This window comes from Esox lucius, chromosome 18 (genome assembly GCF_011004845.1).
Source record: "Esox lucius isolate fEsoLuc1 chromosome 18, fEsoLuc1.pri, whole genome shotgun sequence".
NCBI classification, from domain to species: Eukaryota; Metazoa; Chordata; class Actinopteri; order Esociformes; family Esocidae; genus Esox; species Esox lucius.
Window position 1 is genome coordinate 3526946 of NC_047586.1, and position 16017 is coordinate 3542962.

Genomic DNA, 16017 nt, shown 5'->3' on the forward strand with positions numbered 1-16017 from the left:
ACATCTACTGCTACTAGTACTACTACAGTGTTTTGTGTTATAGACTACAACATCTACTGCTACTAGTACTACTGTAGTGTTTTGTGTTATAGACTACTACTGTAGTGTTTTGTGTTATAGACTACTACTGTAGTGTTTTGTGTTATAGACGACAACTACTGCAGTGTTTTGTGTTATAGACGACAACTACTGCAGTGTTTTGTGTTATAGACGACAACTACTGCAGTGTTTTGTGTTATAGACGACAACTACTGCAGTGTTTTGTGTTATAGACGACAACTACTGCAGTGTTTTGTGTTATTGACTACTACTGCAGTGTTTTGTGTTATTGACTACTACTGCAGTGTTTTGTGTTATTGACTGCTACTTGTAGTGTTTTGTGTTATTGACTACTTACTGCAGTGTTTTGTGTTACTGACTACTACTGCAGTGTTTTGTGTTACTGACTACTACTGCAGTGTTTTGTGTTACTGACTACTACTGTAGTGTTTTGTGTTATAGATGACAACTACTGCAGTGTTTTGTGTTATTGACAACTACTGCAGTGTTTTGTGTTATTGACAACTACTGCAGTGTTTTGTGTTACTGACTACTACTGTAGTGTTTTGTGTTACTGACTACTACTGCAGTGTTTTGTGTTACTGACTACTACTGTAGTGTTTTGTGTTATAGATGACAACTACTGCAGTGTTTTGTGTTATTGACAACTACTGCAGTGTTTTGTGTTATTGACTACTTACTGCAGTGTTTTGTGTTACTGACTACTACTGCAGTGTTTTGTGTTACTGACTACTACTGCAGTGTTTTGTGTTACTGACTACTACTGTAGTGTTTTGTGTTATAGATGACAACTACTGCAGTGTTTTGTGTTATTGACAACTACTGCAGTGTTTTGTGTTATTGACAACTACTGCAGTGTTTTGTGTTACTGACTACTACTGTAGTGTTTTGTGTTACTGACTACTACTGCAGTGTTTTGTGTTATAGATGACTACTGCTGCTTATTTCTACTACTACTACTACTACTGTGGTGTTTTCTAGCTAGTTAGGTGTTACTGACATCACTACAAACCCCATAAATAATAGACTTTACTGTTTGGACAGAAGAGAGGAAAACCATTTTTCATTGTGTGTGGTTTTTTTGTGCATCGTCAGCTCAGTGCTCCAATCATCAACCTTGGGCCTGGAGTGCTGCGAGATGGAACAAACACTGAAACAATGCTGATACTGATCTGAGCTATTCTCCCACTGGTTGAGATGAGGGTTCAGGTGGATTAAGTTGATCCTACACCTGTGCCAGTGTCTGGTCGTTCACACTGACTGAAATTGGTGTTTCTAGTTTTGTTCAGTGCCATCGCTTTTAAGATGTAGGTGCAGGTGCTCCACAATACTTTGGAGCTAATATTCCAGAAGACAAACAGGAGCTTTTAGGCAGTAGAACAAATGAGTTACAGTTACTCAGCTCAAATGGGTTTCTACTGCAATCAAGCACTGCTTATACCCAAGGCTACCTTTTTCTAACTCAGTCAAGCACTGCTTATGCCCATGGCTACCTTCTACCCAAATTAAGCAATGCTTATGCCCAAGGCTACCATCTTCTACCCAAGTCAAGCACTGCTTATGCCCAAGGCTACCTTCTTCTACCCAAGTCAAGCACTGCTTATGCCCAAGGCTTCCTTCTTTTACCCAAGTCAAGCATTGTATTTTCCACCAAGGGCATAACCGTTGTATATCCTCAGACTCACCAGGCCTATGAGCGCCCTCTGGTGCTGGTCCTCCTCTTGGAACAGAGGCACCATCTTCTGACCTGCAGAGACAGAAAATAATCACGCGATTTAATCCACAACACATGGTTTACCTCACGCAGATCTCCATGCTCAATACATTTTATATTGAAGCACTAGCTTCTCTGTTTACACAGAAACCTCTTCTTTTTTTTTTTAACCTTATTTCTTTATTTCTTCCTGTAAAGCACCTTTACAGAAGGAAATTCTGTTGCAAGTATTGTGCCAAAGAAATAAAGGCTGCCTTGACTCGAAGACCCGAGTCAGGGCATGGTTGGCGGGGGAATAAGACGGTAAACACTGCTTAGTAGTCTGAGGATCTGGGTGTGGAGGATAATAAATGTGACCAGTACTATGGAGAAGCAGAGCAGAGAGCCAGTCTTGCAGCTCAGGGTCAACTTACCACAGCTGCAGTGAGAACAGTGGAAGAGCCAGAAAGAGAGAAAAAAACTACAGAGAATGAGAAGAGAAAGAAAGAAACGGAGAAAGAACAAAAAGACGCCCTGCTCCTCCTTCGGTTATGTAACTATGTGGCATTCCTTCCCCTTGTTGTCCGTCCTCCTCCTGAATGATTGGGATTAACCGTGTTCGACCGTGGAGTTTGACAGCGATACTCCCCAGAGGAGACAAGTATGTGATCTTTGAACTCAAACTGGAGGTTTTTCTCTAACTGAAACAGAAAACATTTCCCCTCAGCAATCACGAGTAAATGAGCTCATGCCACCAGGCGCCCCCAAAATGCACTCATCTCCCCAGGGCACTGCTTTGTGGGAGAACCCAGCGTACATAGTCAAAGGTAGAGCGCTATGTGGGGAACAAGGTGCACTTTGGAAGGCAGACCTAATTCCCTCCCAGTGTATTAATAGGCCTTGTTGTTCTAGAACACTGCTAATAACAGGTTTTGAGCTCCTCGCCATAAAGCAGAGGTTGGGTCTAACTCCCCCCCCCCCCCCCCCATGGAGGATTTTATTTAATTTTGTAGAGTCCTTACCAAGATTCCAGCTGTCCACCACCGACAGAACTCTGAAAACAACAGGGGATTTAGTTGGTGTCACATCATCACTGCTGAATGTCTTATATCTTACAGTCTCCCTTAAGCACCGCCTCCTCCCACCTCCGTCAGTGTCTAATTGGTTGTTTGCGTGAGTGTCTCTGAGGTTGGTTTCAGTGCTGTCTGAGTCAGTGCTACCGCGTTAAGAGCGTCCTCTGGGTTACTGAGTGTGTCTCTCTGGGCTTTCGGCAGTCACATTGTCCCTGAGGGCCAATAACATTGGTGGCCCTAAAACACAGCACCACACTGGAGCCTGTTCCAGGTTCCTCCTCGGCCTTGTTCTGTTCTCCACCTACTTTTTAGTGTTCTCTTCTATGTGACGCGGACAGCAGGAGGACTTCATATTGGGGGACTTCTGTAACGGGACGACATAAAACAACTGTCCTTCACACTGCGGTAAAAAAGTCAATTCTGCCTGGTTTTCAGCAGGAATTGGAGATTTTAAATGTTTCATGCCAAAAGAAACCAACTGGCCTTTCTACTGGTTATGATCAGAGAAAGGGAGAGGGAGGGGCCTTGGGCCCCGAGGATCACTGGGCTCTCAGAGATCCTCTATATAACTCACCAGGGTAGCTAACCGCCTGCTCCAGTCTGACAGGCAGCGAGATGCTCGGCATCGGTGGTTTGATCATTTATTCTTTTCTTCTCCTGAACACATTAACAGACCTGGGTAGCTACTGCTATCTACAGTATGTCTGTGTTAACAGAACTCACCAGAGTGGCTAACAGCTTGGTCCAGTCTGGCAGGCTCTGAGAGGTTCTGAATCGTGGGTTTGGAACTGCCTCAAAGTACTTTGTCATCTCTGTGCCCCACTGAAGCTCCTCCCAGTAACCCTCCAGACTCCTGGCCTGGAGAATACACATTCAGTAAACACTAAACTTTGAATACTTTTACTTTTGGTATAAAACATGTAACCTTCAGACCAACTCGGATACAAAAAAATAAGATTTATGGCATAAGGTTTATACTGCGGAACGGTGAATAAAATGCCAGTGGCTATTTGGAAGATCACAAAAGCAAGATAATCAATAAAAAGCGACTGATTAAGTATCTTTGCATTTGCTAAATTGTACCACATTTCACTCCTCCCAATTTCATGATGTTGAGTTTGCCGGATTCGAGAGAGTCTAACATCAAGACCCGTGTCCTCTGACACACATCTCACTAGTCCAGGGCTAAGCTTTGACTCTGGCACTAGCAGACAAGTGGGTTGGAGGCTCCCTGGGGGAATTACCCCCGAGCTATGTCCTTGTCCCGCCACACTCTAGATCTCTGCAAGGTGGTTTGGATGCCTGCAAATGCAATCTGGCGGTACGTTTACTGAAAATACATTTCATTTACAGCGACGACGAGGGTATAGTTACTGGGCAGGGGATGACTGAGCCTGTTCCTCTCCCAGTAGCTGATGTAAGACAGGCCAAAGTAGCTTATCTGCATCCCATTTCTTGTGATTTGAGAAACTCCCCAGTGTCTGTCGATGTTGACCAGTTCATAATCCAGCCCCCACACTTGAAGAGGGACGGTCACACAGGGAAATGTGGGGTTTTGGGTGTTTCTCCAACGCACTGTTTTCGTTTGGGTCTAAATGTTTGTCCCGTTGACGAGCCCTTTGGGCTGTATTGCATCAGCGTGTGAGGCACATTTTGGGATATTTTTATTCTGCCCATTTGTGTTCTTGTTTTTACTCTGTTGTTTCGGTCATTACTGTTCAGCCGCTGCAACACTTGGCCATATTTCTCCCGTCGCAACAACTGAACTCGGCGGCAACTTTCCGCTTTTCCAGAGTATTGTGTTTGGATTTATTAGTATGGGAAGCGGAAAACATCCCCACACCCTGCAAGTACTGCAGACACACCATTTCCCCTCACCAAGGTCATGCGGACTATAACCACTCTATCATGTATTGCCTATAATTGCAAAAGGTGTACATCCACAGAATAACTAATATTGTCCCCTGGCTGGCCCTTTTTTGGTCTGTGCACCAGTAATTTGACCATGAGCACAAGGTTACAGAATAATCAATGGTTCAGTTATTGTTCTGTGCACAGCCCAGTCTAAATCCTAGGGTGAATTCCCTAGTTTCTTGCACAATACGCTCATTACAAAGGCATTATTTTTCTGTTACTGAGCGCAGGATCTGCTTCTCTGGACTGCCCTCTGGTGTCTGAACGGTATTAAAAGACATCACAGAAGATGGTAGTTTACATGTGGCCAGGGTGGTGAGATGGCTTCATTAAATGACGGTGAAAGACAACCTACCTTTCCTCTAAAAAGCGGCTCAGCGTGTAGCTCTTTGGTGCAGGTTACCCCAGAGACCTTGTCGAGACCTTCAGGAATCTTCTTCTCGAACACTGAGGAGTAGGCTAGGACTTTGTCCACACTGAGAGAATTCCTGTACGCTATCCTGTACAGCGACGCTGTCAGTGGAAAGAGAACAGATGTTTATATCTGGCAGGTAAAATGCCAAAACGTAGGTCTGATAAAGGCAGTGCGCCACTTACCCAGAATGAACTCCTGAATTTGATCAAAGGTGTCGAACGGCATCACATTGTCACAGATCCAATCTATTACCTTCAAGGAGAAAAAATTAGGCAACTGAAGGCATGTATTACAAGACGTTGATACAGCATTGTCACTACGTTGTGCCACATTTTTCTTTTTTAAAACATCCTGACTAATTATCTCTGTCTCGCTTTCTTTTGCTCTCTCACTGTCCACCTGTCGGTCCACCTGTCGGTCCACCTGTCTGTCCACCTGTCGGTCCACCTGTCTGTCCACCTGTCGGTCCACCTGTCTGTCCACCTGTCTGTCCACCTGTCGGTCCACCTGTCAGTCCACTCTGGGCTCAATGTTCCCGTGTTCTGTCCCACCTTTAGTTCCAGCTTGGGGTTGGGTCCCATGTGCACCAGTAGACAGTGCAGGGCGGCCAGGCACTGGGGGTCTGGTCTACTGTGGCTACAGACCAGGACACACAGGATGAGCTGCTACACATTCAACAGTCAATGAAGGCCACTGAACCACCATGAACAAAAATGTATTTACTTTTACTCTTCCAGCACCAAGTGCAAAACATCAAATACACTACCACATCTAAAATCATATTTTACATAATTCTATTCCATAAAGTTCTGTCCTATACTGTATCATTCTATGTCACTTTATTCCATTCTATATTATTATTATTTCCCATCATATTATACATTAATCTGTTTCATTATATTATATTTTTAATAATATTACTATACATTTGTCCATTCTACATTATTATTACTATTTCGCATTCTAGTCTATATTGTTCTAATCGATATTATTATATTCCTCTCTAGTATTATTCTACTCTCAGCAGGAAAACCAAACCATTCAGCTGCTATGGTCCAGTCCATATTATAAAATGACTTTGCCACTGCTATTCCTTGTATTATTTCCTGCCCTGGATTTACTATTGTTCCCTTTAAACCCTTACCATTTGAATAATCACGCTATGCAGTATGTTTTGCACAGAAACACTGAGGCTTTAGCCTTTTTTTTTATGTTCTACGATTATATTCCCTTCTATTGTACCTGCAGTTCAGTAGGTCCAGGAGAAAGGCGGAGCTGAGTTCGGCGGTGTAAATCCTGCCAGTGTTCAGGTCAAGAAGGGAGGACACTGGTAGGGACAGAACCACACTCTCGGGTCCCAACACACCCAGCTCTGCATCGGCACCTGCCATCAAAACACACAAACATGTACACAGTCGCCTAGGCTGTTCTAGTCTCGTGGTCAAAGTCCCTGACCACAACGCACATATGTGAGGAGTCGGTATGGGTTAGACCCTACTCCCCCTTCTCTGTCCTTCCAAATTGGCAGTAATTTCAGCACCCACTGCCCTTTGACCCTACTCCCCCTTCTCTGTCCTTCCAAATTGGCAGTAATTTCAGCAGATCCCATTTGACAGGGTCAGATGCCTATAAAAAACTGAGTTGAGTGACAAGCTGATCTGACTGGATGGACACAGAAGAAAGAAATGTGGCTTGACACCTAAGAGGAAGACAGACACCGATCTTCAACTCTCTGGCGCCCATAGGGAGTTTCTGCAACAAGACAGGGCCATAGGAACAACTAGATATCATGAAATTGGGTAGGGGAGGAAAAATGAGGGGTGCAAAACATATCCAAAAAAAGACAAACAAATGAAATATAATAGTAAGATAGTGAGGGGAAAAAGTATTTGATCCCCTGCTGATTTTGTATGTTTGCCCACTGACAAAGAAATGATGAAAGAAAGTCTATAATTTTAATGGTAGATGTATTTGAACAGTGAGAGACTGAATAACAAAAATCCAGATAAATGCATGTCAAAAATGTTATAAATTGATTTGCATTTTAATGAGTGAAATAAGTATTTGATCCCCTCTCAATCAGAAAGATTTCTGGCTCCCAGGTGTCTTTTATACAGGTAACGAGCTGAGGGAGTGCTCCTAATCTCAGCTTGTTACCTGTATAAAAGACACCTGCCCACAGAAGCAATCAATCAGATTCCAAACTCTCCACAAAGAGCTGTCCAAGGATGTCAGGGACAAGATTGTAGACCTACATAAGGCTGGAATGGGCTACAAGACCATCGCCAAGCAGCTTGGTGAGAAGGTGACAACAGATGGTGCGATTATTCGCAAATGGAAGAAACACAAACAGACTGTCCCAGCCTGTTCAGAATCAGAGGGCAACTGGAGTTGTGGAGAGCTCAACACTGCTTCACTGGAACAATTCAGTTTCCAGTGATGTCCTGCTCCTGAAGGGTCGTACTTGACCTGTACCAAGCTGTGCTTGACCACTGGGTTCAGTAGAACACTGCCAGGTCTGTATGTGTCCATTGGACAGGCGAGCTGCCCAAGTCCTATTGGAGTCATGTGGGTCAGCACCGTGTAATGCACTTCATTTAATTCCCGTTGTTTGTAGATGGCAGTGTTGCTTTTCATTCTTTTCCTACATAGTTTGATTTTGGTTTTTAAGTTCCGTCTGTGTGTATTTCGTTTTTGTGGTCAGATGAGACCAAAATCGAGCTCTTTGGCATCAACTCAACTCGCCGTGTTTGGAGGAGGAGGAATGCTGTCTATGACCCCAAGAACACCATCCCCACCGTCAAACATGGAGGTGGAAACATTATGCTCTGGTGGGGGGGTTTCTGTTAAGGGGACAGGACAACTTCACTGCATCAAAGGGATGATGGACGGGGCCACGTACCATCAAATCTTGGGTGAGAACCTCCTTCCCTCATCCAGGGAATTGAAAATGGGTCGTGGATGGTTATTTCAGCATGACAATAACCCAAAACACACGGCCAAGGCAACAAAGAAGTGGCTCAAGAAGAAGCACATTAAGGTCCTGGAGTGGCCTAGTCAGTCTCCAGACCTTAATTCCATAGAAAATCTGTGGAGGGAGCTGAAGGTTCGAGTTGCCAAACGTCAGCCTTGAAACCTTAATGACTTGGAGAAGATCTGCAAAGAGGAAATCCATCATATGTCCACAAAGTATACAATTACATGGGAACAAGAGACTGTGGGGACTGTAGTCTTTGGGTTTGTGTACTGTAGTTCTTACCTGTGAGGAAGAGGCTGTAGCAGAGTAGTTCTTGTTGTCTGGTGTTAATACAGTGCAGGAAGTGACCAGCCAGGAAGACCACAATGTAGTAACCTGAAGAGAGATCAGCAGCCAAGTTATATCATCAGTCATATCAGCACTGTTAAAAAATGCAGACCAATTTTGAACGACAGTTGTTCTTTTTACTAATCAGGTAAGCTCAGAAAAAGTTTGGATATGAAAAGATCTAACGCGATTGGTCAAAAGAACAATTATTGGAAGGAAATGTAAGAATTGGGCCTCCTGTGTAAATGCAAATGCTCCTTTTTATTTTCTTTCTATCTGGATTTTTTTTCCCTCCCAATTTCGTGATGTCCAATTCAACAACTTCACTGCAGTTCCTGGATCTACGGTCTAATAACTTAGTTTCTCTTAGCCAGCCTCAGAGCGAAGTTCCTCTCAAAGGTTGCTTCTGCTCTTCTAGGGAGTTTCTCACAGCCACTGTACTTCCACATTCGCATTTCCTGCTCTTTGGGGCTTAGGCTTGAATTTTACAGACTGATCAATGTGCATGCTGGTGGGCAGGGGCCAGTATGGTGACTGACCAATAGGGATAAAGAGCGGGAGGAGTTCTGCGGAACACGGATTGGGCACGCCCTCCAAAGCAACAGTAAACGTTTTGCTGCAACCTGGAGGGGAAAGAATTCAGTGGTGGATTAGAAGTTAGATCTTCAGAATTTCTCTGAAAGAACTTAAAAGTCGTGATGTGGGAATGTCGACTGTCACGCCACACTGTGTGTGTTACCTCTGTGTACTAAGACGATGGTGTATGTGATTTCCTGAGTGACAGCCGCAGGTCGGCTGTAGCACACACACATACTACCTGCAATGGAAGTTTAGGAAAAGGTGTTTGAAGTATTAGTTATACTGTAATAACATTACTGGCACTTTACTGGTCATAACAAAATAGCAGTGAAATCAGCGTCAATGCGAGCAATATCAACATTGTAGAATCGTTTGTGGAATGGTACAACAGAGAATATTGGATGGACCAGGAAGATGGATTTAATATGGAATGTGCAGCTCAATAAAGTTGCTGTAAAAAGCTCCTGGCTTTGTACCAGCATCATCAATCAGACTTGAGTTTTAATCAACCAATCTTTGATTTGATCAGGGCTTTTTGAGCAAACACACATTTATGATTGGGAAGACATTTATGATTGTGTTCTTGACAGACAGGATCTGGACAAAACTGTCTGACAATTTTTACTTCATAAATTTGATCAGAGAAGTGGGATTGCGATTAAGCTCTGTGATTGCAGCAGAACTTGATCAGACAGTAACAGTGTTTTATAACAATATCAGATTAGCCGATTTACTTACGCTCTGTGTTCATACACGTTCCATGTCAGACAAATACAAAGCAACGGCACAGATTAAAGACAAATCTTCTGCTGATGAATAGTTGTATAGAAATACAGTAGAATAGACAGTATTGGCATGAAATGCAAGGCAACGTGCCTGTTCTATTGGTGTAAACAGCCATCCTCATCTCTTCACGTCGGTGCTGGGGATCCTGGTGGTGGTCAAAGCCAAGGTTGACAAACCTATCAGCCAATCAGAGCAGCCCTTTATTGATCCACACTGATCCAATTAGGCCAATATTTATACCCTATAGGAGTATCAAGTCTGAATCACTTTTCAGAGGTTTACTGATCTTTTTGTAATGCTTTCCTCCGTTACCTCATACAGGTGAAAGGGTTGGAAGGCCACTCCATTGGCAGTTCAAACTGTTGGGAAGAGATGGTTAACCAGAACATCCCGTTTAAAATGCCCACTATCCCCTTGCAATGTTCACAAGACAACTGAACAAGGTCGAAACGTAGAGACTTACCAAGGTCTCACAAATGCGATTGTGGTAGAATTGCACACATTTCAACACTGCTTTTTCCTGATGGATGAAGAGAAGACATTGTCATTGTTGTTAAAAGTCCACTTGGAATGTTGCCTTGATATGTCAACAAGAAACCCATGCATTGGTGTATGGTGTGTAGACCAAGGGAAGACAAAAGCCCATGACATTTCAGTAATCCCCTGGATGAAGGTTTGTCCGTTTTCCAGCTTATTCCCTTCAGATAACAGGATTCTCCAAACAGTATTCTGGGGAAACCCAGGGATTCACTGAAAGTTCCTACATTGGCAGAGGACATTATTTTAATATGGTTACCCTGTATGTCAGGTAAAAGAGTCTCTGGGCCTGGCCGTCCCACTGGACCCAGCTGAAGTCCTCCGCCACCCTGTCTTTGGGGAGGCGCTCCGGGTTCTGCATCACCTAGTAGACAGGAAGTGAACAGGAAATGATGTCAATACTAGAGGACAGGTGTGTTCCATTGTATTTCCCTACAGTAGCTTACCACTCTGTACCCATCCTGTTTCACCAAGGTCACATGGAACTGTTCCGCATCTGAAAAAAATAAACATCAGCAAATTGGGTAATCTTAGAAGTCAGCAGTAAAAAAAAACAAGAAACCAGGCAAGCCTAGTTCAGCCGGCCCGCAATAGAATATGTTCCTACCTCGAGTTCACCCACGTGAAAAGACTATCATTAACCACCACACCACGGAGCTGTGCACTTGCTTGGTGTCAGTGTAGCCTCTTGTCTATCCCAAACAAATCCTCTTTTGCCACTGGCCGTTTTAATAGTTAATTGGCCAGTTAAACTGACAAATGTTTTTTTACTATGTATTGGGTTTGCCACTGGCCGTTTTAACAATGTATTAGCCAGTAATAAGCTTTACCGGTATCTACTAACTTACTGGAATAGTCATAAGAATTGAGCAATTGCTAGCGAGTCTGCCAAAGCTATTTCATTTCATAGCATAAGCACATATTTTTTCTTTCATGGCAAAACAAAGTACTTTTTTCTTTCATTCGTGAATGACATTTATACAATAACTATCAATAAAGGCGACGATAACTAACCTTTTCATCAAGTGAAAAGACGAGAGAATCGTGGAATCTACCAGAAATAATTAATAAATGTCATTGCTCTCAATAGATTCAAATAGGTCTTCCACATGAGAGCCACTATCTTTAACCACTACGCCATGGCATTACACATTTCAGCAGTCGCTAGACTCCATTGAGGATTGTGTTAAACTGACTAACGTTGCTTATGAAGTTTACCTCCACTGCAAAAAGGCGTCTATGAACTGTATGACCTTTGACCCTGGCCGTTTTAAAAGCTTATCAGCAAGTAATATGTCGCTAGAGGCCATTATATTGTGTTAAACTGAGTAATGTTTCTTATTAAGTTTACCTTATTAAGTTTACACAAATGGCATCTATGGCTTTTGCCACTAGCTGTTTAAAAGTTTATTAGCCATTCGTGAATGACATTGATACAATAACTACTGTATCAATATAGGTGACGATAACTGACTTTTTCGTCAAGTAAAAAGATGAGAGAATTGTGTAGCCAATCCTGAGACATAATCCACCAGAAATAGTCGCAATATAGTAAATGATTTCATTTTAGGGTTCCCATAACGTAATTACTGAAGGTTGTTGCCAGCGAGGTTTTTGTCTATCCTGAACAAATCCTCTTTTGCCACTAGCCGTTTTAACAGCTAATTAGCCATTTGTGAATGACATAGATACAGTATCTATCAATATAGGTGACGATAACTAGTGATGGCCATTCAAGGCTTCATTAGCATTATTTTAGCAGCAAGATTATGCAGGCAGCACTCAGATATTCTTTATCACAATAAAAGCCATAATTGAAATGTATAAGGCACTATAGTTAACAATCTGGTCTGTGAAAAAGAACAGACGAGAATAACACTGGAACGGACATTAAACATAAAAAGTACAGACAAGATTGTTAACTAGAGACACTGGCTCTTCTTAGCCGGCTCCGCTGATGCGGTCCGGCAAAAAGACGTTTTTTTCTTCGTCCTCAGAGAACTGACTTGACTTCTCATGTAGGACTACTCACAACCATCTTCTGTTACAAGCAGCAGGTGGCTCTCCATCATGGAGTTCCTCTCTTCCTCTGGATATATGAACTATGTGGAAAAACAACAGCTCGTTATTTGAAATGTAATACGCTTCGACATTGTTATATCCATCTGCAGAACTATCAGCCAAGAAGAACCCATATTTTAATAGAAGGAACCCATTCCAGTTTTCTCTACCTGAACTCTGACCCTGCAGTCAACGGCTTTCAGGACCTTGGTGTTGTTTATAGGGTGGATCTCAATGAGGAGGGTCAGACATTTTGAAACTAGGAGAAGAATAAAATGGTGTTGGCGTTTACCTTTATAAAATAACCGGTCAGGGTTCACTTTTACATATTGCCAATCTTTGGTTTAATTTTCCTGGCATTGTTTTCATTTATGTTTGGTACAGAAATTAGCATCTTTCAAAAGTGTCAAAAAAAAGTTTGTGCATTTTATATGTTTCTTTTTTGGGGTTAACTATTTCTTCAGTCTCCGTACTGCCTTCCCCCTGTCATGACTCCAGTTATTCCTATACATTCAGGAGACCTACATAGCTAGTGGTTAACAATAATGTACACTTAAATCCCATAGTGCACACTTGAAACTGATGTACACTCTACCTGCAGGGTACAGCTGAAACAGAAGTGTGCACTAAAAACATGTAGAACATGTGTGTACATTCCCAATAACCCCCTGAAAGCTCAGAATATTTATATTAAACTCGGTAAGTTATTAAATTACGCAGGACGTTGGTTGATCTTCCAGCCTGTCTTTCTGTCCGAATGTGAAAGCCGGAGTGAAACAAAATACTGGTGGGGTAACTGCATCCCTCTTTACAACCACACACATTTCAATTTACAGACTACAGCAATGCCAAAGTATCCAGGTGTAGTGAGGGTGGGCGGGGTTACCTGGTTTGAGGCCCTCCTCCACCCTCGTCCTCTGTTTGAGACTTACAGCTGAAGAGGAGCAAATAAAAAGACACGTCTGTTAAACACAAGCACCCGTGGCTCTTGGCCAAGTCATATGACATGTTTTCCACGCTGGTACTGCCCAAATACCACGTGGAGAGACCACGCTTTGCTCCTGGGCTGGAGATTCAAGTAAGGATCTATCCAGGAAAAAATGTCACACAAGACGCCACATCTGAATTTGATCATTATGTTCATGCAACGAATGCAAACTTGTAGTTTATTCAAGGGGTTAGAATCACTTCATACTTGACTAGCCCTTAAATGACCATCAATTACAGTGTAATGACCATCAATTACAGTGTAATACCAATCAGAACTACAATTTTCCTAGGGTGTGAAACTGGCTGAAATCAAGATCCTACATGAGTACCTCTCTACCATTGATACATAAGCGGTAGACATTCCGTCTCTTTAGTGAAGGTCCTTGTCTTTGTGTGTGTGTGTGTGTCTTTGTAGAAGTCATGCGGCGCGGAATTAGAATACCATGGATTCTAGAGCTATTCTACCACAAGGAAATCAAGAGGACGTGGAATGTGCCTTTGTGCATTTCATGTCATATGCCTTCGAACAGATCCTTACCCAGAAGGGACTCCTCCTTATTCAGGGAACAGCTGCTGACAAACACCTCGCTGTCAAATGTATAGAGGAGCTGTGAAGACAGGGGCGACGTGTTTAAGGCACACACCGGCTGATTACGTTTAGCGAAGCAGCTGGCCATCAGTCAGCCGAACTCCGTTGTACAGAAAAAGTGGCCTCGGCTAGAAGCTCCTGTGCATTTCTAAGCAATTTTGCTTGCAAGTGTGGCATACAAGTTTGTATTTCAGTTTGCCGTTTCATTGTTGTTGTCGCTGCTGTCGGCGTGTCGTGAATGACGAGGCTCAGCTAGCGGGTTTGACGCTAAGGTTTTGACAGGTTTTCTCCCGTGGTTAACTAAGGTGTGCTTTCCTGGCAACTGGGCACCTGCTCCGTCTCAAGCCAAACGGGTGCTTCACATTGGTGGTTGGGCAAATTCTAGTTTGTTGGGCTTGTCTATCGTTTTCGCTAGAAACAGTTTGAGGTCTTAATAGCGTTATTATAAATTATACTTAATATTTAACGTGTTGGTAACCCCATACATCATTGGAATAAGCAGGCAACAAAAGCACATCAGGGCAACTCATTTCTCTCTCTTATGCCGCGCTCTCATATAGAATAAGCTGTACCTTATTCTGTTTAGTATTGGGTTCGTATTTCCCGATCCTGGTGGTCCCAGTGGTTCCCTGAGAGATGAGAAAGGGAAACAGTGATTTCTTCCATTATGACTGTGACGTTACGGTTCCTTTTAGGCAAACGAGCCGTCTGGGGCGTCTGGGATTGGATAATTTAATGGAATAAGCCTGATTAATTCATACATTTTGTTGAACATAGTCAAATGTGCGATTTGTCAGTTCCCAATGTTCGATTTAATCCCAAGTCAAGCGCTGACCAGGCCTACTTCTGGCCCGATTCTTAAGAACACTGAAAGATTCTAGAAAATTATGTTCTCGTCACGTACCCAATAGGCTCTGCTGCAACTTCTGGAGCGTTACGGTTGACACGTGAGTTAAAACCGCTAGGATTTTTTGTTTCCCAGTGCCCATAATTTCTTTCTGTAGTGTCAGTGATGTCGCTTGCCCAATGTCTACTTACTTTCCACGAGTAGAGGACTGCTCCATCCCTTTCAATGTTGATGATCCGAGTGTCAACTGTCCCTGAGAATTCTGCGGAAGGGAAAACGTATCGATATTATGCAACCAGTGGAGACATGTCATCTAGCGTTGTCAATGACACGGTGGTATTTATCACACATTTTCACCTAGAGCGTGAAGGTTTAGCGCTCTCGGGGGTCGGAATGTGTGGTGTGTCGAGCACACAGCTCTTACCTTTGATTGTTCCCACCGTCGCCTCTTTCTTGAAAACCCTCGAGACCACATCCTGCTGCAAATCGAAAGTTGCTCTTAGATGAAGCATGTGTGAAGCTTGACTTGTGGCACCGCTTCCCTACACCCGTGACTATTGTTTGGGCATAGAAAAGTTATGAAGAAGTCCTAACTCGATTCACAATATGCGGAAAACGCCATTCCTTAAGCTTGAAGTCACGACTTGAACTTGTCTAACATCATGTGATAGCTGTAAAAAAAAAACGATGACTGTCAGGTAGCCTTTGACGCGGTGGTACTACGCATGGAAAGCAGTCTAAGCAGAATGCGGAAAATAAATCCCTTGCCGGCAGCTCCAGAAAGATATTCCTTATTCGAACAATATGCACTGCTGAGTTAGACTATTGCGTCCTGTATAGAGCCCTCCCTCTCGGGTCAGAGAGTGGAAACTCCCGTTCCGATAGGCCTGAGATGTGATCACTCCGGCGGATAGGAATCTCTCACCGCCCTCGCTGTCTTCCCCAGAGTCACCTGATTATGGCCAGACATAATGAAACATATGGGAATACATACAAAAACACTGAAGGCTTTTTAGCAAACTGAAAGAATGGTGTCGTTTACCTATGTTACGTAATATAGGAATATTCTGCAACGCCGAATACTATGATTTCTTTGGCGTCATTGACCTTGTATATTATTTGGTTTATTACCAATAACACTAACTGAAAACAAGAAGTCTCGTCACAGC

The 16017-nt window shown here is 43.1% G+C and overlaps 1 protein-coding gene across 6 annotated transcripts in view; it reads right to left on the reverse strand.

The window, feature by feature from the left end:
• Nucleotides 1–15806, reverse strand: part of gsap (gamma-secretase activating protein) — a 36211-nt gene extending 20405 nt beyond the window's left edge. For 3 of the 6 annotated variants that reach the window (XR_003777339.2, XR_003777340.2, XM_029114527.2), the window contains exons 1-24: nucleotides 15273–15799; nucleotides 15040–15110; nucleotides 14574–14630; nucleotides 13951–14020; nucleotides 13309–13356; nucleotides 12593–12681; nucleotides 12394–12463; nucleotides 10808–10857; nucleotides 10621–10725; nucleotides 10288–10344; nucleotides 10137–10183; nucleotides 9915–10000; nucleotides 9777–9779; nucleotides 9199–9276; nucleotides 8999–9082; nucleotides 8415–8507; nucleotides 6398–6539; nucleotides 5707–5791; nucleotides 5338–5407; nucleotides 5096–5253; nucleotides 3550–3684; nucleotides 3132–3190; nucleotides 2776–2807; nucleotides 1746–1807 (exon numbers count right to left, since the gene is read on the reverse strand). Coding sequence is in view for 4 of the 6 variants with exons in the window: in XM_029114527.2 (XP_028970360.1) it covers nucleotides 1746–1807; nucleotides 2776–2807; nucleotides 3132–3190; nucleotides 3550–3684; nucleotides 5096–5253; nucleotides 5338–5407; nucleotides 5707–5791; nucleotides 6398–6539; nucleotides 8415–8507; nucleotides 8999–9082; nucleotides 9199–9276; nucleotides 9777–9779; nucleotides 9915–10000; nucleotides 10137–10183; nucleotides 10288–10344; nucleotides 10621–10725; nucleotides 10808–10857; nucleotides 12394–12463; nucleotides 12593–12681; nucleotides 13309–13356; nucleotides 13951–14020; nucleotides 14574–14630; nucleotides 15040–15110; nucleotides 15273–15360 (1839 nt within the window). In the remaining 2 variants the exon portion in view is untranslated. Of the gene's footprint in view, nucleotides 1–1745; nucleotides 1808–2775; nucleotides 2808–3131; nucleotides 3191–3549; nucleotides 3685–5095; nucleotides 5254–5337; nucleotides 5408–5706; nucleotides 5792–6397; nucleotides 6540–8414; nucleotides 8508–8998; nucleotides 9083–9198; nucleotides 9277–9776; nucleotides 9780–9914; nucleotides 10001–10136; nucleotides 10184–10287; nucleotides 10345–10620; nucleotides 10726–10807; nucleotides 10858–12393; nucleotides 12464–12592; nucleotides 12682–13308; nucleotides 13357–13950; nucleotides 14021–14573; nucleotides 14631–15039; nucleotides 15111–15272 lie in introns of all 6 variants that reach the window. The other 3 variants (XM_020056150.2, XM_010895158.5, XM_010895157.5) reach the window with 3 other exon arrangements.
• Nucleotides 15807–16017: the final 211 nt, after the last annotated feature.